The sequence below is a fragment of the Epinephelus moara genome, chromosome 8 (assembly GCF_006386435.1).
Source record: "Epinephelus moara isolate mb chromosome 8, YSFRI_EMoa_1.0, whole genome shotgun sequence".
Lineage (NCBI taxonomy): Eukaryota > Metazoa > Chordata > Actinopteri > Perciformes > Serranidae > Epinephelus > Epinephelus moara.
The window spans coordinates 28,173,199-28,200,474 of NC_065513.1; the positions used below are offsets into that span (position 1 = coordinate 28,173,199).

At 42.6% G+C, this 27,276-nt stretch overlaps 2 protein-coding genes across 2 annotated transcripts; one reads left to right on the forward strand and one right to left on the reverse strand.

Moving 5' to 3' along the window:
- Positions 1-6,081: 6,081 nt before the first annotated feature.
- Positions 6,082-7,969, reverse strand: htr1aa (5-hydroxytryptamine (serotonin) receptor 1A a). The gene has a single exon (XM_050051974.1). It carries the CDS (start codon positions 7,747-7,749, stop codon positions 6,466-6,468), a length of 1,284 nt encoding a protein of 427 aa, XP_049907931.1. The 5' UTR covers positions 7,750-7,969; the 3' UTR covers positions 6,082-6,465.
- Positions 7,970-15,772: 7,803 nt separating this feature from the next.
- Positions 15,773-27,143, forward strand: rnf180a (ring finger protein 180a). Its single transcript, XM_050051973.1, has 4 exons — positions 15,773-16,999; positions 23,176-23,413; positions 24,364-24,489; positions 26,563-27,143. The coding sequence occupies exons 1-4, from the start codon at positions 15,974-15,976 to the stop codon at positions 26,766-26,768; spliced, it is 1,596 nt and encodes a 531-aa protein (XP_049907930.1). The 5' UTR covers positions 15,773-15,973; the 3' UTR covers positions 26,769-27,143.
- The last annotated feature ends 133 nt before the right edge of the window (positions 27,144-27,276 follow it).

Below are 27,276 nucleotides of genomic sequence, written 5' to 3' on the forward strand. Positions count from 1 at the left end.
GAAATTATTTTTTTCTCTCTCATGTCATGAAAGTGTTGAATAACCTGCTGATTTGGTTAGATGATGATGGTTTCATGTGAACTTGTGCAGTGTTTTATGTCTTTATGTTTCAGTCTGTGTGAGTTACTGTTGTGTTTCACCTGGCTACAAGACAAATCTCCCCTTGAAGACAGTAAAGTTAAAATTGAAGCTGGGTGGGAGCTGTCAACTGACACTTGGCCTTGTAAATAACGACAAAGATTTTAATTTCCCTCTGCCCCTCTTAACACACACACACACACACACACGGAGACAAGCAACTGCAAAGTATTCACTGCCTGCAGGCAAACTGAGAGGGGCTTGTTTTGTTTGGAGTGGCCTTTGTTTGGACACTGTGTCACACAGTCGGAGTTTGTCTCACACAGCTGATGTTTGGTACTCCACTCTGTGTCTGCCCACATATTTTATCCCATCAAAGTTTTAGCTAAATGGCACTTTTTTAAAAAGCACTGAGTAATCCTCTTGAGCGAGAAAAAAAAAGGGAGAATAAACGAAGCAGCTGCAAATGTTTGTCTCTTGTTGAAGGAGATGGAGAAGAGTTCTTTAAAAATTTTATAATCTGAGGTGAAGTGTTTCCCACTGGCTGCGATACTAATAGCAATGGGCGCTGAAGCACGACCCTTCATCACGCGTTTGCTTTTAGATTGTTCTTGAAAGCATCGTTTACTTTTACCTTTTTTTTGCTTTGCTGTTGTCCTTGAAGACGTGATGCCTGCCCTCCATCAAATAGATGAGTTTGTGTGTTTGTGTAAGAGGACGACAATCTGTACACATACCTTATTTTATCCATCAATGTTTGAACCATACTGTGAAACAGAAGTGACGCATGTGTTTCTAAAAGTGGTAAACTAACCTTTGTAGTGAAAAATGACTGTATCTGAAAACACCTAAACCCTCATCTCTCCACGTCAGAAGGAGTTTTCTGGTACTCTTCCCTTCCTGCCTCTCTCTCAGGCTCTGACGGAGAGGGAGAGAAAGCCTCCAGCGTGTGACGGGCTGTGGGCTGTGAGATCCCTGAAAAAACTCTGACAGATCAAAAAGCCCCTGTAGTAGGAGGGGGTGATGCAGAAACATGTGTTGTGCTGAGTGTTCAGTCATATCTGTTTCTCTTTTACTTTGTCTCTGTCTTTGCCTCTCTCCTCTTCCTGTTGTCTTTGAAACCTTTTTCCATCTCTCTGTGTCGCTTTCTGATCGTCCCCTCACTAAATATTTCCAAATAATATGCTCTTCCCACTTTTGTTTTTTGTTTTTCTGCGACTAAGCGACCAATGAATTCTTGCCGGCTAATGACCTTTCCGGTCAGCTAACGTTTGGTGGACTATTAGAGGGCACTCCTAGTGGCAATGTATCAATATTTTGTCAGTATCATCATATGAGACTACATATTGTCTTCACTTTTGGATATTATAATGTGAGTGTTGTCTTTTCATAGTTTTAAAGGTTACATTACAGTAAACTAATGTAATTTTCTGAACTTACCAGACTAGCTGTTTGATTATTTGAATTTGCCTACTTCGTCATTATATCCACATTACTGATAATTATTATTAATTAGCCCAGCCCTTCACTGGACATATGACAATAATGTAATATCTATAAATGTGTTCGTTATGTGTTTTTAATGGAGTAAAAAATGCTGTTGAAAACCTGCGGTTAGGCCAAATAACTAAAAAACAAACAAAAAAAAACTGCCTCAACATTCTACATTGGGATTTACCTTATTTCAATCAAGAGTTAAGATAATATTTGATACAGAATATGAGTGTACAGATTAACAGATGATTTGTGCTGATTAAGATTTAACAGAAGTCTTTAAATCTGAGAGGCAGCAGGATAAATCACCCCATGGAGTCCAGACACTGGTGGGGGTGGTGATGGCTGATGACTCTGAGGCTGATGGCTGCTGAGGCGTATGAGGCTGATGAATCCGTAAAGACTGGGTGGTGATGGGGAGGCGGACAGCACGCACAACGGCAGCAAGAAAGAACTATGGCAGAGAAAGAACCAGTCAATTGACCGATCCAGACAATGTCACTTAGAGACAGTGAGTGAGCATACATGCAAGGAGTGAATGGCAGTGTGAGAAAGAAAACTTACAGCCTGAGCATGAAAAGTCGTCTCCCTGACTGAACTTTCGCTAGAGCTTCATTTGAAGTATTTACACTTATTTACCGTCTCATAGTGTTCACTTTTAGACCACGAATTGTTATTAAAAATGTATTGTGGTGCTGATGCTCTGTATTGCTGGGGGGGAAAAAACAAAACAAAACAACATTTTATCATCAATGTTGGAGAGAAATCCTTATGCAACTAATATTTTTAGACTTGTTTGTGAAAATATCACCAAAGCAGTCCTTTATCCTTTGAATGCAGCCTAATTTTGTAGATTTATTTTGAGATTTCAATTTAAAACACTTGACTATGACAGCCTACTGATCTCAGACGACAGTCCATTTTAATTAACTATGTTAATTTTGGAATTAACATTTGAAATGCATTTGGATGCACTTTAAATATTCTTAGGAACATTCTTTATATTTATATGTGTTACCATCTTGTTAGTAAGTACATGCTAACTAAGACTCTGCCTTTCTAGTGATAAGTGAATTTTTAAAGTTGTGTATGATCAGCCTCCTCATCACCTATTAGATCTTTTGATTAGTTAGAAACTGTTTTTTCAGAAAAGTCCCACCACAAAAATAATTGGAGCAAGTTTAATAACAAATATAGCAAGTGCATTAATAAAGTAATTAATATTAATAAGTAGATTTACTTCTTGGAGCTTCTGTTCCTTATGCAGCCTCTGTGGGATCACATTTTCAGGTGGCGACTGCTGTTTGATATTGATCTGTGGAATCAATTTCAAAGTAGCACAGGGAAAAAATTACAATTACGTACCCAAATTAAATGTCACTTTAAAACAGGCAGGACTGCCTTTGGAATAACGTGTTATTTCCTGTGTGAATTTTCAATACAAAATCTATAAATGTTTAATATCTTGTAGGTTAAAGGAGCACTTTGACGCCACTTTCAGCGTTGAAAAAATGTGTTGAAACAGGAGCTCTACGCTTGCACTTGACTGTTCTTTAACCCACCGTTCATTCTTATATAAATGCTCCTATAGGACCAATAGCAACCTACTGTATATAAGCAGAATCACAAACAATCTTCCCCCAGTTTTGGGCCAGAGGCCAGTGGTACACATGAAACAAAACCCTGTAATCATCCTGTTAGTGGTGCCATTTAATATAATCCTCTCCTCTCTGTCGCTGGGTCAAAGGAGATGCTCCTGCGTCATCGCACGGCTCCCACCTACCCACATTACATTTAAGAATCCTGGAGGGAGTGGGATTAATGCGGACCTACAATCCAAAGCTTTGATATTACGGCACAGTTCAAAGGAGGTCATCTGCTTTGTAATCCCATGTATCGGGACCAAAATGTAATGAATTTAATGGTCTTACACATGGTGTGACTCACAATTGAAAAATATACTCTACTATGCTCAGCAGCTCACTCAACATTCTCTGCGGGCCCCTGTGAGCCCGTCATAAGCCCAGAAACTTGACCTACAGGTCACAGGTATGAGATTCATTTTCCCAAAAGCATTTTGAGTGCATTGGTGTCGCTCTGACACACCGCAGAGAGAAATGGATCAGATGGAGGAAGGAAACCAGAGGCATGGAGAGATAGAGCCGTTTGATGATGTTCCTTCAGCTCAGTTTTGTCAATCAATGCGCTATTCTAAGTGCATATTGTGACTGTGAATAACGATTATTTTTGTCGATGAATCATTTTGTGAGAAAATAGTGATATTAGAATTTAAATGGATGTTTTTAACTGATCTGCAGTCCCATAGATATTTGGTTTATTATAAGTCTGTATGACACAGAGAAGCATGTGAACATATTTGAGAAGCTGGAGCAATAGAACGTTTAATTGATTATCAAGAGTTTCAGAATAGTGTTCCTGTCAAATGGCTATCGATTAATTGTCTCATGAGACTAATTTATTTGTAGAATCAAAGAGTGATTGAAGGGAAAAGTCTGTGTTTTTTCCTCCAGACTCACTTACGGTACGTGAAATATATTGTATGTGACTGCAACTTGATGGGTGTTCTTGGTGCTATTTAAGTCACACTATTATAACTCCCCACGTTTCACAGAGCATTTATATGTATATAAACAACACACTATTACACTCCAATATATATTGTAACCATTAAGCATCAATAACTGGTGCATTAAAGGTGCTGTGTGTAACTCTGGAGAATATAGTGGGGCGGCTGTGTCTCAGAGACAGAGCGGGTCGTCCACCAATCTTGCTCAATCCCTCAGCTCCTCCAGTCCGCATTCTTGAGCAAGACACTGGACCCCAAACTGCACCTGATGGCTGCTCCATCAGTGTGTGGGTGTCTCAAAACTGAGTAGCAGGTGGCACCCTGAACGGTACCCTCGGCCCACAGTGTATGAATGTGTATGTGAATGGGTGAATGTCTCGTAGTGTAAAAAGCGCTTTGAGTGGCTAGTCCATTTACCATTTATTATAATTACATTTATTGATGAAGTATTTATTTATCTATAAATACTCAATACTTCCTCTTTAACCTCCATCACAACTGAGCCCTGAAAGTGGATCTTGAGTTACTTTTATTTGGTCAAAGTCTTCTTGAGGCATGAACACAAAAAACTACATGTTTATAAATTATTCATAATACACTGTAAGGATGTGTTCATGTGTGTAATCATGTATCATTTAATATGATTGCACACTGTGTTATCCATTATTCATTAACTGTTTGTAAGCAGCTACAGTAGCCTCACAGGAGGGGTTGTGGTTGTCTGTACATTAATTGAAAAACGTCCTCATATCTTCTACAGTTCCATGTGCTATGAATAATTTTTAATTGTTTGCATAACTGCTTATCATCCATAAATGTACAGCTTATTTATTGTAGTTGTTGTTTATGTTTACAGTAACATACATGCTCCCATCTCTAAATTCTCACACTACCGCTCACATTCCGGTTTGACCGTGCATGCCCGGCCTGCCCGCCACCTTGACTGACCCGTGATGCCTTGGGCTTGATGTGTTGCCATGACAACGGGCCAAATAGCCACCCATCTTGTGAAGCGTGCAGGCCTCATTGGGTCTTCTTCCTGAAAGTTATTTTCCTCCTTCCTCTTTTCACGTCTGACAGTCTTTATCTCTGCATCTACTGTAAGTGGATTTGTGTCTGGGCTTTGTTGGAGAGCGCTGAGGAGGTTTCCTGCAACTCTTTCCCTATTATGTGGTGTATTTCTCTGAGCAGGCCCCTCTACATTATGTGGTATTATTTAGTGCATGCACTAAATTTAGCACTGCTCTTTCTTGATGTTAATGATGTAACAAGCTGTCTCTTCTCAAACATGCAGCGCACTGTGGGCCTGTATGGGGAACGGTGCTGTAAAATAATCGAATATAGAAAGTAATATTTGAGGCTCTCCCTTGATTTGAGCCATCTTTCTTTCTCTGTCTGTTGTTTCAGTCTTTCTTGCACACACACTCAGACAGGGGGCAATCTGAAATAGAGAGATGGGATTTGGGGGGGAGCTCTGGAATAAGAGGAGGGGGAGGGGGGAAAACATATCATATCATAAATGTAATACCAGCCTCCATTTAAAAAAAAAAAAAAGCCCATCTCCTTTTGCTTTCGACTTTGAGATGGATTTGATGGATAGGCGGTGGGGTTTGTTCGATACCCATTTGCTGTGAGACCTCAAACACACCATGCACTTATAACCTGATTGCCCCCCCCCCCCCCATCATCATCATCATCATCATCAGTGTGGCCCTGTCAAAGCAAATTGCTAAGCTGCTCACTGCTTTTTTTGGCTCAACACACTCTGATGCATTCACTATATGGAGATGTATGATGACACAGGTCCCAAGTGAAACTGATTTCTCACACTAGGCCCTGACCTCTGCTTGACTCATGACTTTTTTATTTTCTAAATAAAAATGGACTCGTGTTTCTTAATGACAAACTTTGATTGCTTTTATTGTTTCAGTGCTACAAAGCTCATGACGTAGGACGGAAACCCCGCGTGTCTCATGATAAGATGCATGAAATCAGCACATGACACGTGTTGCATGGCAATACAACGATGGCTGCCGTCGCACATAGGCTATATACTGTAGCTACAACACTGAATAAACATGAGCTTGTACATTAAGAGCGAAAGTTCCTGTCTTGTCTCATTTCATCAGCAGTGACCCCGGGTTTTTCTTTTTTTACACGGTCCTTGAACACACACCGAAAAGAGACTGTCCCTGAATGAAAGTCTGTGTCATTTTTTTTTTTGCTCCATACAGTCAGTGAACAATCCTGCTGTCCGTGCATTTACTCCACACCTAAGTAAACACATTTGTTGTCACTGAGTGTGGTTAGGGTCTGTTAAATTTGCATCTTATGATCTTCTTGAAAGCACTTTGGAAGTCTTTGTTGAAGTAGGCATATATGATGGGGTTGAGGAGAGAGTTGGAGTAGCCCAGCCAGTTTATGACTGCGCCCACCCAGTCGGGCATGTAGCAGCTCTCTGCACAGAAAGGCAGCACAAGTGCGACGATGAAAAAGGGCAGCCAGCAGAAGATGAAAGTTCCCATGATGATCCCGAGTGTTTTCACCGTTTTACGCTCCCTGGCCAGCGCCAGCTTTCTCTTCGCCCCCGAGTTCTTTTCATTCATGTTTTCGTAGCCCTGCGAGGAGGACTGAGGGGTGTTGGGCAGAGGCAGGTGCGTCTTTGAGTTGCTGATAACTTCTATGATCTCAAGTGACTCACCCTCCTCTCCGTGCTTCACCGCGCCGTTTACGCACGGAGAGCTGGGTTTGGACTCGTCGCCGCGCCTCCAGCCTTTGCCCCCGGCCTCCCCGTTGGTTTTCTTGTGGAAGATGGCCGGAGACACAGTCAAGCACTTTTCGGACACTTTTGTTTTCTCGGGTTTCTTCACTGTCTTCCGAATCCGAAACCGAGCAGCCCTGAATATTCGCCCGTACAGGACCAACATGAGGATGAGAGGGATGTAAAAAGCCCCAAATGTGGAGTAGATGGTGTAGCCCGGGTCCTGGCTGATGATGCAGGCGTTGAGGTCCGCCCTGTCTTCGGCGCTTCTCCAGCCTAACATAGGTGGAATAGAGATGGAGAAACCAATTAGCCAAGTCACGCTTATCAAGATCGCAGCTCGCCTTGGTGTCCGTTTATTTACATAGTCAATGGGGTCTGTTATGGCCCAGTACCTGTCCAAGGCAATTGCGCACAGATGCAGGATGGATGATGTGCAACACAGTACATCCAGAGAGATGAATAAGTCACAGATCTCCTGCCCCAGTGTCCACTTGTTCAAAACCTGGTAGAGGGCCGCCATTGGCAGAACCAGCACCGATACCATGAGGTCTGTCACGGCCAGAGATCCAATCAGATAGTTAGCCACATTCTGGAGAGATCTCTCCAGGGCGATGGCTGCCACAACGCACGCATTGCCAAATATGGAGCAGAGGATGAGGGCCCCCAGGAGCAGAGAAGTGATGATCTGGTAACTCAGCTTCACATCTGGCAGAGCCCCAGACCCCGTGCCATTCTCACCCCCGTCCCAGTCGGCAACCACGTCCACCCCGCCAGGGTAACCGCTGGTCGCGTTGCTGCCGTTGCCGCTTGTTGTTATAAAATCCATACTGCGACCACACTCAGAGCGCAACTTTCCCAGAGCAGTGGGGGGACACGCCGGACAGATAAGCAGGACACAGTCAGCCCCTCAGACTGCTGCCGCTGTGCGTTTTACCGGGGTCCATCGGAGTTACCGCGTTCGTGCCGTCGCTCTCAGGACGCATGACGCAGACGTGTTTGTGAGTGTGTGTGAGGGGGGTTGTGTGTGTTGTAGCCCGGGAGTGTTGACAGCCGGGTGCGCTCACTGGTGCTGCGAATCATCTGAGCCTGGTGACGCCGTGAATTCATTTATACCAGCAGCTTTGGGTACGTCAGACCGTGTGGAGGTCGCCCTGGAGTTTTGTGCCTCTGCTCTCCTCGTTGCTCCGTTTTTCACTGCAGACAGCCGATGAGGGCGCAGAGCTCTCCTCTCCTCTTCTCTCTCCTTTATTTAAGTCTTTGGACTCACTGAATGTTACAATTTGTGGATTTTCTTTTTGTTTACAACTCAAAGGGTAGGTGTCAGTCAAGATTAACATGTTTTAACTGATTTATTACAAAAAAAAAGTCAAATCTGTCTGCGGGATATTCGAGGTGGAAATATCTGGAAAAAAATCACTTCTGATGAACTTGTCGTTCAAGCCAACTTCATGAGCAAAATGCTTTTTTTCGATAAGCAAAATACATTAAATAGAAACTCAGAAACAAGTGGAAACAGGGTGTGTAAGGGCGCAACAATGCATTTGGAGCCGGGATCTAGACTAAGGTAACATGCTGAGAGCTTTTGGAGCGAGAGGTAGTTTCAGGACCAGGGACAGCGCCAGCGCCATGACAACTCAGAGAGGAGAGCTGCTGCCATCTGCTGTCCACAGCCGGTACTGCGGCAAATGATGGACGATGTTGTATCAGTATTTTGAGTGTGAGGCAGAGTAATACACTGTGGGAAGGATGAGGCAACAGGATGGGGTTGAGCTGCCGAGGGAGATGGGGAGATGGGTGAAGCAATGAAAAGCAAACTGTGTGTGTGTGTGTGTGTGTGTGTGTGTGTTGAGCTGTGTTGAGCCAACTGATTATGTTTGAGATTGAAGGATGATTTAACCCTGCATTAAAATTAAAAGGGAAAATCTAGAACAGAACATATTCGTGACTACAAGTCAGCAGTTACGGCAATGAAATGTTCCAACATTTGTATCCATAAAATATATCAAACATCGACTGCACATAAAATGGACAATGCCTTACTCTTAACACTCACTATAAAGTGAATCTGATTAGCATCGACCTCAGGCCTGGAGGCAAAACAAGCAGTGACGCCCCCATAAATTTTTCACAGGGGTGGCCACATGGGGCCACTGAAAGTCTTGGGGTGGTACACCAATAGTAAAAGCCATGACTATATTTTAGGAATTCTATCATGCTGTTGTAGCAGCCAATACAGGCTAGTTAGAATCTAATTCATTTAGAAATTGCATACTGATTTACTTTGGTTTCTTATTTTACAGTTATGGCAGGAGTACATGGGGCGTCGACGCGACATGTCACGAAGGTGGGGCGGAGCGGGGTTGTGTGTGTGTATTGAGTTTTGCCAAGTGATAATGTGATTGTTTGTGGAAGGTTTGGACGTGAAAGCTAGATTAACTGGTAGTGAATTGATTAACTCCAGCTGTGGTACAATGAGATATTCATCTAAATCCTTTTCAAATACATTGTAATCATTTTTACACAGTTCTGTGTAATTTTTCCTTCTTGGTGGGCCGTGGAGCCACGGACAGAGAAAAAAATAGACTAACCGTGTAAAACCAGAGGAAGAGTCGTGCGATGCTAGCTTGGGCTAGTGCAACTTTCGTGGTCAGTGTAGCAGTTTCAGTTGATTTAAATGGATGCGCTCTGCTGCAGGTGTGCTGTGGGAGACTTATCACGCCTGGTTTGTGCCCCATGTATTTTTAACATTCTTGTTACTGCTTTTCTGATGTCCATAGACTATTACTGGAACAGGTAGCATTGTGAGTTCCACAACAACCCTGTTTTAATGTGTTATGTATCTGTATAGAGTGGTGCAGAGATCGTGTGTATTTGTTGGCCAACACCAGATGCAGTGTCACCCTGGTTCCCTTCACAAAATGCCAGTGGGATTTTTCCATTGGATTTTGGATTATTGCAGAAAATAAACTCTGTGGAAAACAAAAGTTTATATTTATTTAAGATAATCTTAACAAATGAACACACTTATCCACGCCCATTGAACTTCACTGACTCTGCTGCTGCTGGTATGTAACTAGCTTAAGTCCTTTAGCCACGTTTAACACCAAAGTAACATTTTCAGTAGAAGCTGAGTCACAGTCACACATGGATGTGTTTTATCGCAGGGCAGAAGTTTCAAGATTTTGCCTGAGTGTGTAACGTTGACTAACTAATGCCTGTCACAAGCTGCTCTTAATATTCAACGTGGATTCACTTAGTAAATAAACACATACAGTACAAGAACATGGCTCAGCCCTATACTGACTGCTTCTGTCTGTAACACTCTCTATGTGTGTGGCTGTCAGCTGACATGCAACAGACAATGTGTGTGTTACTTTAGACTGGTTTGTCAGTAACAAGGAAAGTCATGTTCCTTTAAACCTTTATGATGTAAGTGTCCAACAAACTACCAGAAATATCAATATCAAATTATTTATTTACAGAGGCAGATTAATAAAAGACTGTAACAACAAAGAACAATACTTATAGAGCAGAACTGCAGGAGGTGGTGGAGGACGTCTCTTTAGAGGAGGGAGTCTGGCAGCTGTCTTCAGTGCTACCTGTCAAGTCAGCGCTGGCTGACCTGACGGCCTCCTCAAAATGTTCTGGTGGAGCTGGGTGGATCTTCTGCCTCCAACCGTCCACTGAAACATCTCCTTCACTGCAGCTTTTTCCTCCTGCCTTTGGATTGTCTTCCCGGTGTTCTCAGTGACGGAGAACCTCTCACCTCCTCATCAAGGTCAATCATGAGTTTGGCCAGCAGTTGGCTCTGTGGCTGATGGATCTCAACCACTTGCAGAGCTGATGGGGGTGAGCTGGCAGAGGGTGGAGATGGAACGATGTCCCTGATCTCCTCTGGTGTGACATCATTGTCCTCAGTAAGGACCTCAACAACCGTGGCCTCTGGTGTCCTGACAGCCTCAGTGGGCTCTGGTGTCTGGACAGCCTCTGCCTCTGTCTCCAGATATTCTGGATACAAGAAGCTTTGGCATACTTGTCTAACCACCTCATCAATATTTTGATGAAATGGCTCGATCATCTCTGAGATCTCAGAGTCCGGAGAGCAGCACACCAAGGAGAGGGGTATGTCGTCCCGCTCTCCTCACTGATGGTGGAATAATACATTAATAAAAGGTCGTATAAACAAAGGACAATGGATTTAAAATCATAAAAGAAAATGTTGTCAGGCCAGTGGCTGAAACTGGTCCTGATCCTGTTGTTCAGTTTTCAAGCCTGAAGCAGCGTGAACTGCAGCTCAACAGCTGCTTCCAAAAGGGAGACTGCCTTGTAAGACTTTCTTCTGAAGGCTTCTTCTTCTCCTCCTTCTCATTCTGTTTGGGGAGTAATAGAAACAAAAACAACACGTGAGTACAGAAATACAAATAAATGAGTACAGTTCAATAAAAAGATAACACTGATTAGATTTTTACGTATAAACACTTCCTTACCTTTGAGAATATGTTGAAGAAGCGAGAGAAGCGATCGCTCCTCTTTGCCTCAGTGTCAAGCTGAGACTGGTCCACAGAGCCCTGGTAAGTGCTGATCATTTGTGTGACCTCAGCAACATGATGATCAGGTGGGATCAGACCTGTAGAGGACAGAGACGAAACATCTCTGGTGTCCTCTAGTGCCTGATCCTCTTCCTCGATGTAGTCCTCCAGCCTAAGTGGGATGAACCTGTGCTCTGGTGTCGTGACAGCCTCAGTGGGCTCTGGTGCCTCCATGTAGTCCTCCAGCTTAAGGGGGATGAATCTGTGGTCTGCTTTTGAAGCAGAACTGCAGGAGGTGGTGGAGGACGTCTCTTTAGGGCAGGGAGTCTGGCAGCTGTCTTCAGTGCTACCTGTCAAGTCAGCGCTGGCTGACCTGACAGCCTCCTCAAAATGTTCTGGTGGAGCTGGTTGGATCTTCTACCTCCGCCATCCACTGAAACATCTCCTCCACTGCAGCTTTTTCCTCCTGCCTTTGGATTGTCCTCCCAGTGCTCTCAGTGACGGAGAACCTCTCACCTCCTCATCGAGGTCAGTCATGAGTCTGGCCAGCAGTTGGCTCTGTGGCTGATGGATCTCAACCACTTGCAGAGCTGGTGGAAGTGAGCTGGCAGAGGGTGGAGATGGAACGATGTCCCTGATCTCCTCTGGTGTGACATCATTGTCCTCAGTAAGGACCTCAACAACCTTAGTGGCCTCCGGTGTCATGGCAGCCTCAGTGGGCTCTGATGTCTGGACAGCCTCGGTGGTGTCCTCCTCCTCCTCTAGGAGATCGTCGCAGTACATCAGCTCATCAAGATCATCAACAGTCTCATCGATGGATTCTGAGACATCGATGTTGATAATCTCAGAGACCTCTGTGTGCATGGATAACGAGAGAGAGCTGGGGATTTCCTCCATGTTCTCTGCTTCTTTGTCCATGATACTTGAAATCTGGTGGAGAAACACAAACATTGGAAAACTGTGAGCTTTGCTAGAAGATGCATTGAAGCCCTTCACTTAAACAGAAGTAGAGCGAGCCATAGTTTTAGAGTCTTGTAATGAGAATTTTAAAAAAGTATTGAATGTACAGTAACGTGTGGATCTCATTGTACCATTGTAGCCTTGGTGGGCTCTGATGTCTGGACAGCCTCGGTGGGCTCTGGTGTCTGGACAGCCTCTGCCTCTGTCTCCAGATATTCTGGATACAAGAAGCTTTGGCATACTTGTCTAACCACCTCATCAATATTTTGATGAAATGGCTCGATCATCTCTGAGATCTCAGAGTCCGGAGAGCAACACCAAGGAGAGGGGTATGTCGTCCCGCTCTCCTCACTGATGGTGGAATAGGGCCTGGAGCCGGTGTCCTCTTCCTCCTCTAGGAGATCGTCGCAGTACATCAGCTCATCGAGATCATCAACAGTCTCATCGATGGATTCTGAGACATCGATGTTGATAATCTCAGAGACCTCTGTGTGCATGGATAACGAGAGAGAGCTGGGGATTTCCTCCATGTTCTCTGCTTCTTTGTCCATGATACGTGAAATCTGGTGGAGAAACACAAACATTGGAAAACTGTGAGCTTTGCTAGAAGATGCATTGAAGCCCTTCACTTAAACAGAAGTAGAGCGAGCCATAGTTTTAGAGTCTTGTAATGAGAATTTTAAACAAGTATTGAATGTACAGTAACGTGTGGATCTCATTGTACCATGACATTAAGACAATAATGTTGAATAATGGAACCCTTTAGTCTAAATCCAAGATACAAGACTTGCTCCCACAAAAAAATCACAGTCTGCTCTCCTGCAGTTGACACAGTATGATATATGTCATTAGTTATCATTTTTCTGACTTGTTTTCTGAATGTTTAAAATATGTACATATGTCAGCCCTGCAAACAATACATACAATAACTTGTCATAGTTCTGTTTCATGGCACTAAATACATTGCTTAAACTTTGTCACATTAGATATCATTCTTACATGTGATCAGTTTACCTATAAGCAAATGTGATTGGACACATGAAAACCTGCATTTCACATGTGCTTGTGGCTGCGTGCATTTTAATATTTGCCTACATACATGTGCTTGTGGCTGCGTGCATTTTAATATTTGCCTACATACATTCACAGTAAGTGCACTGAGTTCACTGGGTTTGAAGCTGGGTATATTTGTAAAAACTACTGCAAAAAAATCACTGTTTGATAAAACATGAAGCTTTATTTTTGTTATCTTACAATAAATATGCCTCACATTAACATAACTTATCTGGTACATTATTTGATGTGTTGCTTTTGGGAACCTGAAGGGTCTGGGATCCCTGGGTATCTTGTCATGGCTGTCTGTAGTGGACAGAGAGTCCAATGCAAGTCATGCACATACATTTTAAGTACAGATAGGAATCAATCAAGATGTCCCTGACCCCGCTCCTCCAAAGAACAAGTCATATTAATAATGATACTGATTATTATGACAAGTGAATAATGAAATTAATAATTAATAGTCATTTAGATGGCGTACCGTGTAACATCACCATCTGTGGTTCGATTTTGGGATGTCACTCCCTCCCTTTCATCCCCATGTTTCCTGTCCCTCTACTTTGTGTAACAATGTGCATATATATTTTTTCATATAATACATTTTCATAACAAGGGTACTAAATGAATTGACTAAGGGCAGGGGATTTTTAAAAAAAAGTGATATGTGATTATAATGTAGGAAAAAAGTAAAGACAACAGGTTAAAAAGCATTAAAAAAAATTTGGACAATTTACAAACAGTGCCAAAAATACAAAAAAGATTACTCAGTACCCCCACAAATGTTTTTTAAGAGTGATTTTACAGTCACATCTCCTGGGATAGTCCAAAGCTTCATAGGTTGGTAGCCAAAGGCATGATCTTAAGGCCTCAGCCTGAAATTAGGACAAACCAGTTAGGGAATTTTCCATCTTTCCATCTACATCCCAACCCTCACCTATGCTCATGAGCTCTGGGTTCTGACCAAAAAAACTGAGATTGTGGTTATAAGCGGCCGAAATGAGTTTCCTCACAAGGGTGGCTGGGCTCAGCCTTAGAGATAGGGTGAGAAGCTCAGACATCAGGAGGGAGCTCGGAGTAGAGCTGCTGCTCCTTTGCTTCGAAAGGGGTCAGTTGAGGTGATTCGGGCATCTGATCAGGATGCTTCCTAGGTGCCTCCTGTTAGAGATGTTCTGGGCACGTCCCACTGGTACGAGGCCCCGGGGCAGACCCAGAACACACTGGAGGGATGACATATCTCATTTGGCCTGGGAACGCCTTGGGGTCCCCCAGGAGGAGCTGGAAAGCGTTGCTGGGGAGAGGGACGTCTGGCGTGCTTTGCTTGGCCTGCTGCCCCCGTGACCTGGCCCCAGTTAAGCAGATGAAAATGGATGCCTTAGAATGGACTATCATGTAATTCATGACTGATAATTAAAGATAATTTTCTAGAAAGTACCCACTCCTGTTTTTCTCCTCAATTAGATATAACCGTAAGAGTTGCTTGGCTTCTTAAAATAATGGGTGATGGTAGGTCTTAAACAGTTATTTATTGTTTTGTTATTCAACTTTAGAATAAAGAAAAATAGTATTTCATTTAGATCACTTTCAGTTCATCGTAGAATATCAGAAATCAGAGTTTTTAACTTAGTCATGGACATCTATGTCATATAAAGTCAGAAAAATGTTCTCAGTAGTCGCATGATGTGTTTTAAAGTTCGGTTAACTTTAAGTTAACCTCACCCATAATAATCTTCGGTGCTAATGTTTTGTGTTGTGTTTAATCTTCGGACAAAGACTCGCCTGTTTCTTCTCAGTCTCTCTATTTGGAAACAATGAAGCAGTTTGTCAGATCAGATTGTCATTGAATGAGTTATCCTGACATTTTTCATCAAATACATTTAGATTTTCTTTGGGGCTAGAAGTTTCTTAGGTGCAGTCACACAGGAAGTCTTTGGAAACGATGCACCAACAGAAACAAAAAAATAGACATCAAATATGGAACAGTCTGAGGATTAACATTTATCTTGACAACTACACACTCACACAGACACAGATACACACACACAAACCGCTCTTTCTGTAAACCCCAGGGTGAAAAAAGCTGACACCATGGTCATGGACGTGAGAAAAAAAGGTGGCTCTAGTTTTTTCACCTTATTTTTTGTGTATTCAGTGGTTGCATAGCAGTGTGTTTTCTATAGGTCACACAGAACAATAGTGAGGCCGTGAACAGTGCACCTATTGTGATGGGGCTCACCAGGGGGACTTTGTCTTTGTCAACAGTGTGGAATGTCCCAGGGGGGCTAACAGCGACAGGATAGGCCAGGACCAGAGGGCTGCACTGCTCACCTCCTCTACACTGGAACAGTCCCTCTGGCTCTTAGAAAAAGAGCTTGAACCTGTACATCCAGAAGGAGTGGGAGGCAGAGAGAAGACTTAGGGAAAGATGACAGCGGAAAGACCAGGCTAGCTGGTTGAAGTTGCATCAGATGTGCTCTGCCGGTGACTGAGGGGCTCAAAGGCGCCATCATGAGCTTCCGTGCGGGAGCCTCTGGTGTAAATGGCTCAAGCCAAGTTGGGGGACGTGGAAGTGAGGATGCCGGTGAAGGAAACAGCAACAATGAGAATTATATCCCGTGCTTAAAGGCAGTGAGACCTAGGCTGAGGAGCGCTGATCCAGCGGGAGAGGGGAGGTCGAGCAGTGTGGAGCAGCTGGTGAGACCTGCCCTGCCAGGGAGGAAAGCACACAGGAAGACCTGCAGCAGGGACAACAGAGGAAGATGGAGAGAGGGAGACAGGGAGGAGGAGAGACAAAATGTTGAACACGCAGGAAGCAAGGAAAGAGGTAAACAAAGGCAGAGGAACACAGGAAGAACGGAGACATTTGGAGATGGAGGCCAGGGAAGAGGAAGTACTGAGAGTTTGTCCAGCAGTAATTCTGACATCCCGTTAAATAGCAACTTGGAAGTTGGAGAAGGGTCAAACAACTCGCAGAGAGGATACACATGTCCCAGACCTCCCAGTACTGGCTGCACCCGGACCAGCACCGCCAATTTAAACCCCCAGTCTCCTCGGCCAGCATCGAGGTCCACGTCTTCTGCTCTCCCTCAGCCTCCCATCCAAACCAGGTCCACACCTCTGTCCCCTGAAAGACTTTCATCCAGGACAGCTACAGGAGACCCGCCCCGCTACCCATTTAGTTCATCCAGAGAGCTAGATCCATTCTGGGCGGAGGTGAAGACGGGGGCAGCAACTGGACGATTGTCTCAAAGCCGTCAGCGTCACATCCCACCTCTCACCAGCTCAGAGCTGGGAGAAGAAGAAGAGGAGGAAGAGGAAGAAGAAGAGGGGGACGGCGTGGAAGATGGCGGGGAAGGAGGCAGTGGTGTGATGGAGGTGATGGGTCAAAGCATGACCTCGGCAGTGGTGCCACCTTGTGTTCCTTTTGGGGAGAGGAGGATGAGCAAAAGGGAGAAGAACAGGATTAAGTGTCTGAGGAGGAGGCAGAGAAGGAGGGAGAGGTGGAGACAGAGTCAACTGCAGGAGAGCAGACAGGTGAATGACACAGTTAACTCAGAATTGAATTTCACACTGACGTCTTTTACCAAATGTTTTGCCAGTGATTTTAGGATTAACATCAAGCAGCTACCTCACATCTTTGTGTGCTTTGAGAAGAGCCACAGAGCGGGTGATTAAATCACTGAATAATTCATTTCTCTCTCCCAATTAATACTATGTTAATACAATGCAAATCATTTATTAACTATTAAAGCGTTGTGATTTTTTAATGTGGCCGCTGAGAAGCAGGGGCAATTATCTGCCGCTGAATGACACACATTTTTTTCATTTACCAAATCGAATGTTGCCATCTTCGTCTGTAGTCTTTTTCCGTTTGCATTAGCAGGATACTTTGGAAACTTTAGGATACTCTCAAGTTGCTCAAGTCTCGAGGCACTTCAGCCTTAAATGACCTAAGTGATCCACTTAAAGGTCTATTTACATTTTAGGATGGAAGGCTAATGCAAGTAGGAGTTCTGTGTGTGTGTGTGTGTGTGTGTGTGTGTGTGTGTGTGTTTGTGTGTGTGGTGCGACGCAATAGGCACAAAAAGCAGACTTAAATATTGCTTTTCACTGTTTCTATTTATGGCACTCTATGTGACTGTGTGTGGCTCCACGTGTGTTTGTGTGTCTGTATGTGTTCACGCCATCTAGAGTCTGACTCTCGACAGCCCTATCAGCACCCAGCTCATCTCAATAGCCATTGTCTGTGCGGTTTAAAGTGGGGTTAGATCTGAATTAGTTGCATGATGAGGCTTGGGTGGAGAGCCCTTCAAAAACAACCAGACAAAAGAGCAGATTCTGTTTTGATTGGCTGCTGCAGATCTGCAGTCACGTTGGTGGATTGAAATTATTCTGACTGCTGAATTAGAGAGAGCTGAATAGAATTAGTTGCTTTGAAACACAGACGATTCCATTTCCTAATTCAATGCCGTCCTGCTGATGATATTGTTTATAGTTAAAGGGGCTGTATACAACATTCAGAGCATTAATATAGCAACAATCATTATTTACTATGTGAAGATATAGTGGAGTAATGGTGTCCTGAGCAGAGAATGAAGTCACCGTCCCTCTTTGTGTGTTGTAATCTGAGCTTCTCTGTTTGTTGTTGCATTGCTGGCCGGGCCATGCGTGCATGTTCATGTATGTGAGTTCATGTGTGTGTATCCCACTGGCTAGCTAATTGCCGCCACTCTTCACTGCCATCATACGGTGGTTAACACCCATTACGCCGTCGTTGTGGAAGCATAACACCCAACCCTTTGGTCCCCTCCCCAGCTTCGCAGCTCTGTCACCAGTGTTGCTGTTAGCACTGTTCACGCTGTTAGCACCTGCTAGCTGCCAGTACAGCCACCTCCATGTTGAGAGCCATGTGCAGGCAATCCCGGCTCAGACTCTTAAATACAGTTTTCAACATGTCCTTTACTAACTTTTGCATTGTTTGATCTTGCGGGGATGTAGCCATTTTTCTGCCATGGTTCGTGTTCTGTAGGTGATATTTTTGTGGGCGTGTTACACCAAAACCTATTTCCCCCCGGCAATATTTTTGCAAGCGCACCTTGCTGTGGCACCTCCCAGAACGATTGTGATTGGTTGAAAGAAATAAAAAAAGCCGGGGCGTTTTTTCTCCAATCTTAAAGTGAGAGTCGGCGCAGCCAGACCTTTCTTTTCTTGAGAAAGGTCTGGTGAGCGAGACTAAGTAAGCGCCAAGAGCCAGAAGGTAGAAACTCAAACTTCTTAGTTAGATGAGATGATTGATACCACTCTCATGCCTGTATGTTAAGTGGCCTACATAGCTCAAGTCAGATGGTGATTACGGTCCTGTCTAGATGGTAACCCAGATTTGTGAAAACTCCCTCGAGATTTAATTTTCCATGTTTAAAGTGATCATTTTAGCGCAAAAGATTATCTTTCCCTAACCCTAACCAAGTGTTCTTGTGCCTAATCACATAATAACAACAGCATTGTCACAAAATAAAAAAGCGAGACAAGAATATTTTGAAGCGGCTCCTAAGAGTCTCGCATATCTACAGTTGCCATCTTTTGTAGCTGGACTGTGATTAGATTATCTTAGGTCTCCAGAGTTAAAAAAAATATGCAAGTATCATCAGTATAAAATATCATTGCATTTAAAATTTTAAAAATGAACCCATACACTTTTTATATCTTGATTGTTTATTTATTTTTTTAACCTAGACATTACATTAAAATTACATAGGTAAATTGTGTTTTTACAAGCAGGTTTGGACAGTAAAGGATCATATGTAATTGGGATTACTTTAGATTTTAGTTACATTGTCAAGGATTACTTGACTACATTTTGATTACCTCTTTAAAATATGCCATGCCAATATGAAATGCTAAATTAACCAAATTAAGGCATGTATGTCATGCAGTGTTTTTTTTAAGACAAGTGCTTCACTTTGTGGCGGCCCTGGCAGGAGTAAAAAGAATAGTGCTGAAGTAACGTGAAAGGTTTACGCAGCGGCAGTCTTTGGGTTTGTGTTTGTGGATCTCAAATTTTTGTGGCTGTGTCCATTATTTCAGTACAAGGTGCAATAGTTTTAATGTTGATTTTGAAGTAACACAAAAGTTATCCATAAGTATTTAGATTAAATATATATATTTTTTGTAATCTAATGGATTACATTAAAATGACAAAAATGGCTATGTAAATTGCATTTAGTAAGTCACTACATTTTAAAAGTAAACTGACCAAATGCAGTGAGGTATGTGCTGTAGGCTAACTTCTCCCTGGCAACCAGCACAGTTTTGCTAATTTAGTTTTTTTTTTTTCTTTTTTTTTCCAAAAATGTGCCAAGCAACAAATCTAGCAGCTTTTTGGGCAGACCTCATCTCCTCTCCCCTGAGGAAAGTCACCTGCCATAACACTTCAATTAATATCCCAGGCTATTATTTGCTTAAATCACTGAAATCAATGAGCCCGTATTTGGGACAGGCCTTTAATTCCTTTCTCCCAAAACTGTTGTTCAGGAAAAATGGAAAATACAATCAAACTGTTTATTTAAATCAGTATGAATATTACTTATATAGAAATTAGGCTTCAGATCATATAACAATTATGAATCCTTCATTTGATCTAGCTCCAATGGACAGCGCGTCAGAGAAAAAGTTACAGCACTCGAGGATTACAGCACCTGGCACACGATTCTGATTTTGATTCTGTAAAGAAAATGAAACGCTTGGCAACCAGACCAGGCAAGCAACACGGGGCTAGTAAAAGGGACTGGGCTTTCAGTTGAAGTTTTACAGAATATTTGTCAGTGTGCTCTTGTGTGGCTGTGGCTGTGTGTGTGGAGGAGAGCAACAGCACATTCAGCATATTTGACATCATTTAAGGTGCTGGTAGCCACATATTTAAAGCCAGGTTAGCTGCTTCCCCGGCTTCCAGTGTTTATGCTAAGCTAAGCTCCATGCTTGAGTGGAATTGATTGTCTCACTGAACTCTCAGAGTAAAAGTGACTAAGCGTGTTTGTCCAGCTACTCCTCTAAACTTTCTTTTTATACAGAGGAAATTGAATGAGCTTACTTGGTCATTTATCATTATCAAGGCTTATTGAGTGTGCATGCTCTTTCCTCAGCTTTATCCAACTTTGCACTCACACAGTTACACACATTCTCACTTGGGAGCTGCTCACTACAAGCACAGCATTTCTGCTATTAGGAATCGCACTTGGTGCTTTGGAATACTTCTCAAGGGCAGCTCGACAATGTTTTTTCTCATTCATCCTCACGTATTCGTAGATTTCATGAAACTTTACTGCCCACATACGTCATTTGTTTGTGAAGAAAAGTTGCTTTCACCCCCTGATAGAATCTCATTTAACTATTTCTGAGTACAATATCCGGCTGTACTTTTTGCATACATTATTCGGAGGCTAAAGTTCAGAGCTAATGTTACAATCATCCGGTTTCCCACAGGAAGTGGTTTCATCCTGCGTGATGGAGAGGCAATTAGTGCTGGATGGTTTTGTTATTTTATCCAGCTGCGGCACGGAAGCTGAAATGTGGTTTCATTTGCTGTTTGTAGTTCTTCAGAAACTTTTATTGCTTTTTTAAAAGAATTATATTTCTTTTACGTTTATATGAAGTTTGTTTGTTTCAGTTGCAGCAGCTCTGTCAGTCACAACAAGCCATAAGGTGATAAAAAGAAGAGGTTTATTGCATGTCTACAAAAATATCTTGATTTATTTTGGCCTACCTGTGATAATGAATGGGATTTATTTACCTATGTACACATTTACCGATGTAACCAAGACAAAGGTGTCATGTTACAGTGCATGTTGCCACAGGAGAGCCTCAGTGGCCATGATTACTTGGGAGCTGTGCGCCCTGTGCTCTCTCCTCTGTGTTAATGACACACCTTGGGAGGCAGGATTGGTGCGACACGGAAGTCCCTGGAGCTCCCCCTGGGTGAGAGAGTGGTAATTACTCTGGAAGCGACCCCCGGGCTTTTTCAAGACTGCGGCTTCAGACTCCAGTCCTCTGGGTCTGCCTGATACAGGTCTGAGGAGGAGACGGGGGACTTGAGGGGCCTCGTATACTGCTCTCAAAATGAGTTTTAGTACTTCCTCTCATATGACTTGTAGCTGGAATTTGGAAATGCTGAGTGTGGATTTAGGTGCAGAGGCACCCGGGAGGGAGGGAAAGTTGACTGCTGAGGAGATGAGAGGGATTAGAGCAGTGGGGGCGGCAGATGTATTGTGCCGTATGAAGTAAAAGGATTCAAACTAGATTAAAAAGGTAAACAGAGGACAGGCTAGCTGCAGCGTAAACAAACTGTTTTATCTTACAGAATTGTGTGAGTCACACTTTGCCTAATGGAAAAACTCGAACCGGAGAGATGCAACACCTTTCTGTTTTCTATGAAGTGAATGGAGTTGGAATTAGGGCCAGCGTCGGGGTCAAATCTCTCTAACAAACAATGTTTATGCTTTACAGTAAGAAGTGAGAAAATGTAGGCAGGTAGACATTTCACTCTGCTGAGCTCACACCTGACACCCTCATGTCCTCACACATATTATAATGCTGTGCAGGTGGCTGTCAAAGACATTTACACTCATCAAATAGGGTGTATTAAAGTGGAGAATATTTTAAACAGAATCTCAAGAGGACGGCAAAAGAGGACATTTTCACTTATATATGTTTTTTTGTCGGTGGGTGCAGTGACATCTTGATAATGTGCTCAGGACCTCATATACGAGGGTCAGATTTCTGGATTGTTCTCCTTTACTCTTTTACTTGATACGTAATCTGTCGAAGCTCATTCCATGTAGACTTAACCCTGCAGAAATGAGTTTGCCATTGTGACTTTAGATTTTATGAACAGAAGGAGAGAAAAGGGATGAATTATCTTTCAAAACTCTATTTGTTCTTTGTTCGGTTTCATTTTAAATAGTATCAGAAAAGTCTATCTTGGCCCTTTCAGATTTTAATCGAATCCAAAACACATAAAAACCAACACATACCCAGACTTTATACTGTATACAAAGGCTTGTAGATGAACACATGCATGTACACTCACCAGCCACTTTATTAGGTAGACCTGAACTGCTCATTAACACAAATTGCTAATCAGCCAATCACGTGGCAGCAAATTTATGAAGTTAGGCATGTAGACATGGTCAAGACGACCTGATGAAGTTCAAACTCAGCATCAGAATGAGGAAGAAAGGTGATTTAAGTGACTTTGAACTGGCTACAGCAGCAGAAGACCACACCAGGTGCCACTCCTGTCAGATAACAACAGGAAACTGAGGCTACAATTCACACAGGCTCACCAAAACTGGATAATAGAAGATTGGAAAAACGTTGCCTGGTCTGATGAGTCTGGATTTCTGCTGCCACATTCAGATGGTAGGGTCAGAATTTGGTGTAAACAACATGAAAGCATGGATCCATCCTGCCTTGTATCAACGGTTCAGGCTGGTGGTGGTGGTGTAATGGTGTGGGGGATATTTTCTTGGCACACTTTGGGCCCCTTAGTACCAACTGAGCATGGTTTAAACACCACAGCCTACCTGAGTATTGTTGCTGACCGTGTCCATCCCTAATGCTAATAAAGTGGCCAGTAACTGTATATACACATAAATGTTAATCATCTTACATCATCTATCTATCTTTTCTCCCCCTGCCTGCCCCCCCTCACCCAGAGCTCAACAGGGAACCCATCCAGCAGCAGCAGCGAGGATGACGAGGACATGAGCGCCGGTGACAGAGAAGGTTACATCTGCGCCGTGTGCTTGGACGTGTACTTCAGCCCTTACATGTGTCACCCCTGCAACCACATCTTCTGTGAACCCTGTCTGAGGACGCTGGCGAAGAACAGCCCCACCAACACCCCCTGCCCCCTCTGCAGAACAATCATCACACACGTCTTCTTCCAGAAGGGTGAGCTAATGGGCAGAAAGCACTTGGCTTACAATTCACATGATTTGAAATACTTATCGCCTCTACTTAAGACTCTACTCAGCATTCTAGATTAAATAATGTGAGATGGATAAAAATACAGCTGGAAATACGCCAGCAAAATGTTGTCTGGACTAAAATGATCCATGACAGGGAAAGCGTACTTGTATTTGCAGCTATATGTGTATTCTTACTTCTGCTGTACAGATGATATTCTGTATCTGCAGATTGTTCAGAGGGCCCAGCTGCAGATGTCCCATAGGGAGCAGACTAGACCTTTAGTTCAGCTCTGACCAGATGAGTCACCCAGGCCGAGAAGACAAACTCAAACATGATCTGAACGCTTTTATTAGCGCTTTCAGATGGAAATAAGAAGTAGTATTCCTTATGTGTGGAGAATGCATTGCAATATAATCTTATATGTAATGTCTTTACACAACAATGCTACAGTATGTGTCGTAATATGAATATTTCTGCACATATGCTGTGTAATGACATACTTATTTTATGTAACCTCGTGATCAGTGCCGCTGATTACATGAGATGTATTCAGATTTGGACAAATCTATGAATAAGTAATGACGCTCTGTGATTCACTTTGGCCTACTTCTGGATGTATGTAGGAGACAGTGAGCGGCAGGGACACTGCTGTGGCCATAAAAGGCAGAGTGGCCGTGGTTATGAGGGCTGCAGACACACTAAGGGCCCTTGTGAGTGATTAGGTGACAAGCATTGTAGATTAGATTCTTGTGTTGATTACCAAAGCCAAGGTCATACACGGAAACAGAACAAGGAGAAAATGAGGGAGTCTGGTGATGCTGCATCTGCTGCTTTTTTTGAATCTATTGAATAAATCAAACATCATCTATCCAGAGAATCAAGATGTGGAGTGAGATGTTCATTTGTAGTTTGTCACCTTGTCTTTCTTACAGAGCTAAATCAAACAGCGAGGACATTCTTCCCAAAGGAATACCTCTCCCGGAAACAGAACTTCCAGAAAGCAAGTTGTGCAAAGTGGCCTCTACCAAGCTGCAGAAAACTCTTCCGTATCTTTGGAGGCAAGTTTTTAATTCCCAATACATGAAAGTTATCTGATGTCAGATCATCAGATTTAGCAAAATACCAGCAGCAGTAGGACACATTTGCAACTGCTTTTCTCCTCGTAAGTGACAGAGTAACACAAGTATACCTGCTACATATTTATCCTAAACGTATTTAACACTTTGCTCCAGCCTCATAGCATACACAATGCAAGTTTGAGTGGCTGCCTTTCCTGCACACACGTGTTTTTTTTAATCATACACAGAATTCTTGGAGTATATCTTCACTATTCCCCAAAATCAGTTTCTAACCCAGCCACTGATGTTGTGCCACTAATTGAAGAAATGTAAATCTCTCCTTCAGTATTAAACACTCTACTGTTACGGCAGCAATTACCTTCAGTAAAATATGAGTAAGGAAAGTAGTAGCACTGCATCGATGCAATGTATAAAGACATATTTTGGCAAATATAATGGTTGTTTGGAATAAAATTGAGCATATGGATGGACAGTGGAGAAGTTAAGTGATACTTTTTTTCAACATCGTTGAAGACACTTTGACTACACACCAGTTAAACTCTATAAAAAATCTTGTGTTAAAAAAACCTTGAATTACTCTTTAAGGGACAGTTCACCCTAAAATCAAAAGACACATGTTTCCTCTTAACCTGTGACTGCCTTCTCTTAAATAAGATAGAACTAGATGGCACTCAGCTTGTGGTGCTCAAAGCGCCAAAAATAAATAATAATGTACTTACAGTAAGTCTGGTACATGAGTAAATGTACTACACTTGCCACCTCCTCTTGGTCCGAACACCCAAATTAGTAGTTTCTAAGTGTATTTTTAGGGGACAGGGTGAATAAGTCAGTAGTGAGCTGTACACCAATGTTGAGGATTAAAGGGACCATTTACCCCCAAATCTAAAATACATATTTTTACTCTTACCTGTAGCACTATTGATCAATCTAGATTGTTTTGCTATGAGTTGCAGAGTGTTGGAGATATCAGCTGTAGAGATGACTGCCTTCTCTTGAATATAATTGAACCAGATAGCCCTCAGCTAGAGGTACTCAAAGCACCAAAAACTAAACAGATAATAAATAAATAAAATTAAATACAATTAANAAAATAAAATAAAATAAAATAAAATAAAATAAAATAAAAATAAAATAAAATAAAATAAAATAAAATAAAATAAAATAAAATAAAATAAAATAAAATAAAATAGAAATAGATAAAATAAAAATACATTTAAAATTTAACAGCAATGTCTCTGTCCAGAAATCATGACCTGGTTACTCAAGATAATCCACAGACATTGTTGTGAGCAAATTCATGTAGGAACCATTTTTTTTCCTACAGTGTTGTGAGCAAATTCATGTAGGAACCATTTTTTTTCCTACAGGACTACATTCACCAACCGTATCACTATGCAGAAGGAAGCGTGCATCCACTACTAGCTCACCTAGCACCACTGAGCTAGCTTACATTAGAGCTCAGCCGAGGAGGACGCCATTAATGTTTACATCTCGAGCTGTTACGACCACGAGCCTCTCATCCATGAGTAGATTCACGCTTCCCTCTGTGCAGTGGTATGGCTGGTGGATGTAGTTCAGTACAGAGAAAACTGCTCACAATAAGGTCTGTAGATTAACTGGAATAACAGATGATTGCATGTACAGTGCATGCTTTCTGAGACATTGCTGTTGAGATTGATAAATAGCACTGCAGGTAGGAGGAAAAAATGTATTTTTGATTTTGAGGTGAGCCATCCCTTTAAAAACTACTCAGTTTTTCTGTGATGACAGAATGGAAACATCTCTTTGTGTCACTGAACCTCCTAATTTCCCAGAAATATTACCAAGGGCGTGACCTTGATGTCTCGAGCAGTAGCTACAGCTTCACATTTTAATGCTTTTTTTCACCATGAAAACTGATCAGTATCAAAATCCACTGAAGCTGAATTCAAGTGAGGAAAAAATTACTTTAGACACATTTTACAGCCATTTTTTTTTTTTTATAGATTTTGAGTTGAATGTCACTTAAATGAAAACCACCAGGTGAGATGCCTTCTTTGTCGTCCCAACCAGGCTTCCAGAGGCAGTCCAGTCCCATTGCCAGACGCCAGTTCCCCCATGGAGGAGGCTACCGTCTGGACGCTCTGGACTTTGAGGATGACTCTCGAGGCTGGCACTTTGACATGGACATGGTCATCATCTACATCTACTCAGTCAACTGGGTTATAGGCTTCTTCATATTCTGCTTCCTCTGCTACCTCTTCTTCCCTTCTTTTTGACAGACCTGGCAACAATGTTGGAGCGACAAAGAGAGAGGACAGGTTGGAAGTACTAAAGGATGAGGGTAGAATAAGGAATTAAAGATGAAGCAGCGGGCAGGCAGGTACATATATGTTTATATAGGGAGAAACTGAGTTGTAGGGTTTAATGAGAAGACAATGGGTGAATTTCAAGCAGGTGGGACGGCGCAGCAGAGGGAAAACAACACTGTGCCAGCTTGTTGTCTCTCATTAATAAATGATTGAAATGGGGAAACTGTGTAGGGGCATGTTTGGGAATCCAGTGTTCTCTGTCTCCACATGTTGCACGTGTAATGTGGGTCGCACAACATGTCCTGTTCCTGTACGGAGGGGAGTGAATACATGTATAACATCTCTTAGGCTGTGGTGCTTTACTTTCAACATAATTACATATGGTCTGTTGATGCTTAAACACACCTTACTGGATCACTCCTAGTCTGAGTACTTTCAATGGCACTTTAAGTACTACAAATTTATACACACCAAA

Bases quoted from the DNA above. Each gene is read 5' to 3' on its own strand.
- htr1aa (XM_050051974.1), bottom strand. From the start codon at position 7,749: ATGGATTTTATAACAACAAGCGGCAACGGCAGCAACGCGACCAGCGGT.
- rnf180a (XM_050051973.1), top strand. From the start codon at position 15,974: ATGAGCTTCCGTGCGGGAGCCTCTGGTGTAAATGGCTCAAGCCAAGTT. The intron at 17,000-23,175 runs GTGAATGACACA...CCCCTCACCCAG, and splicing joins AACTGCAGGAGAGCAGACAG to AGCTCAACAGGGAACCCATC. The intron at 23,414-24,363 runs GTGAGCTAATGG...TCTTTCTTACAG, and splicing joins ACACGTCTTCTTCCAGAAGG to AGCTAAATCAAACAGCGAGG.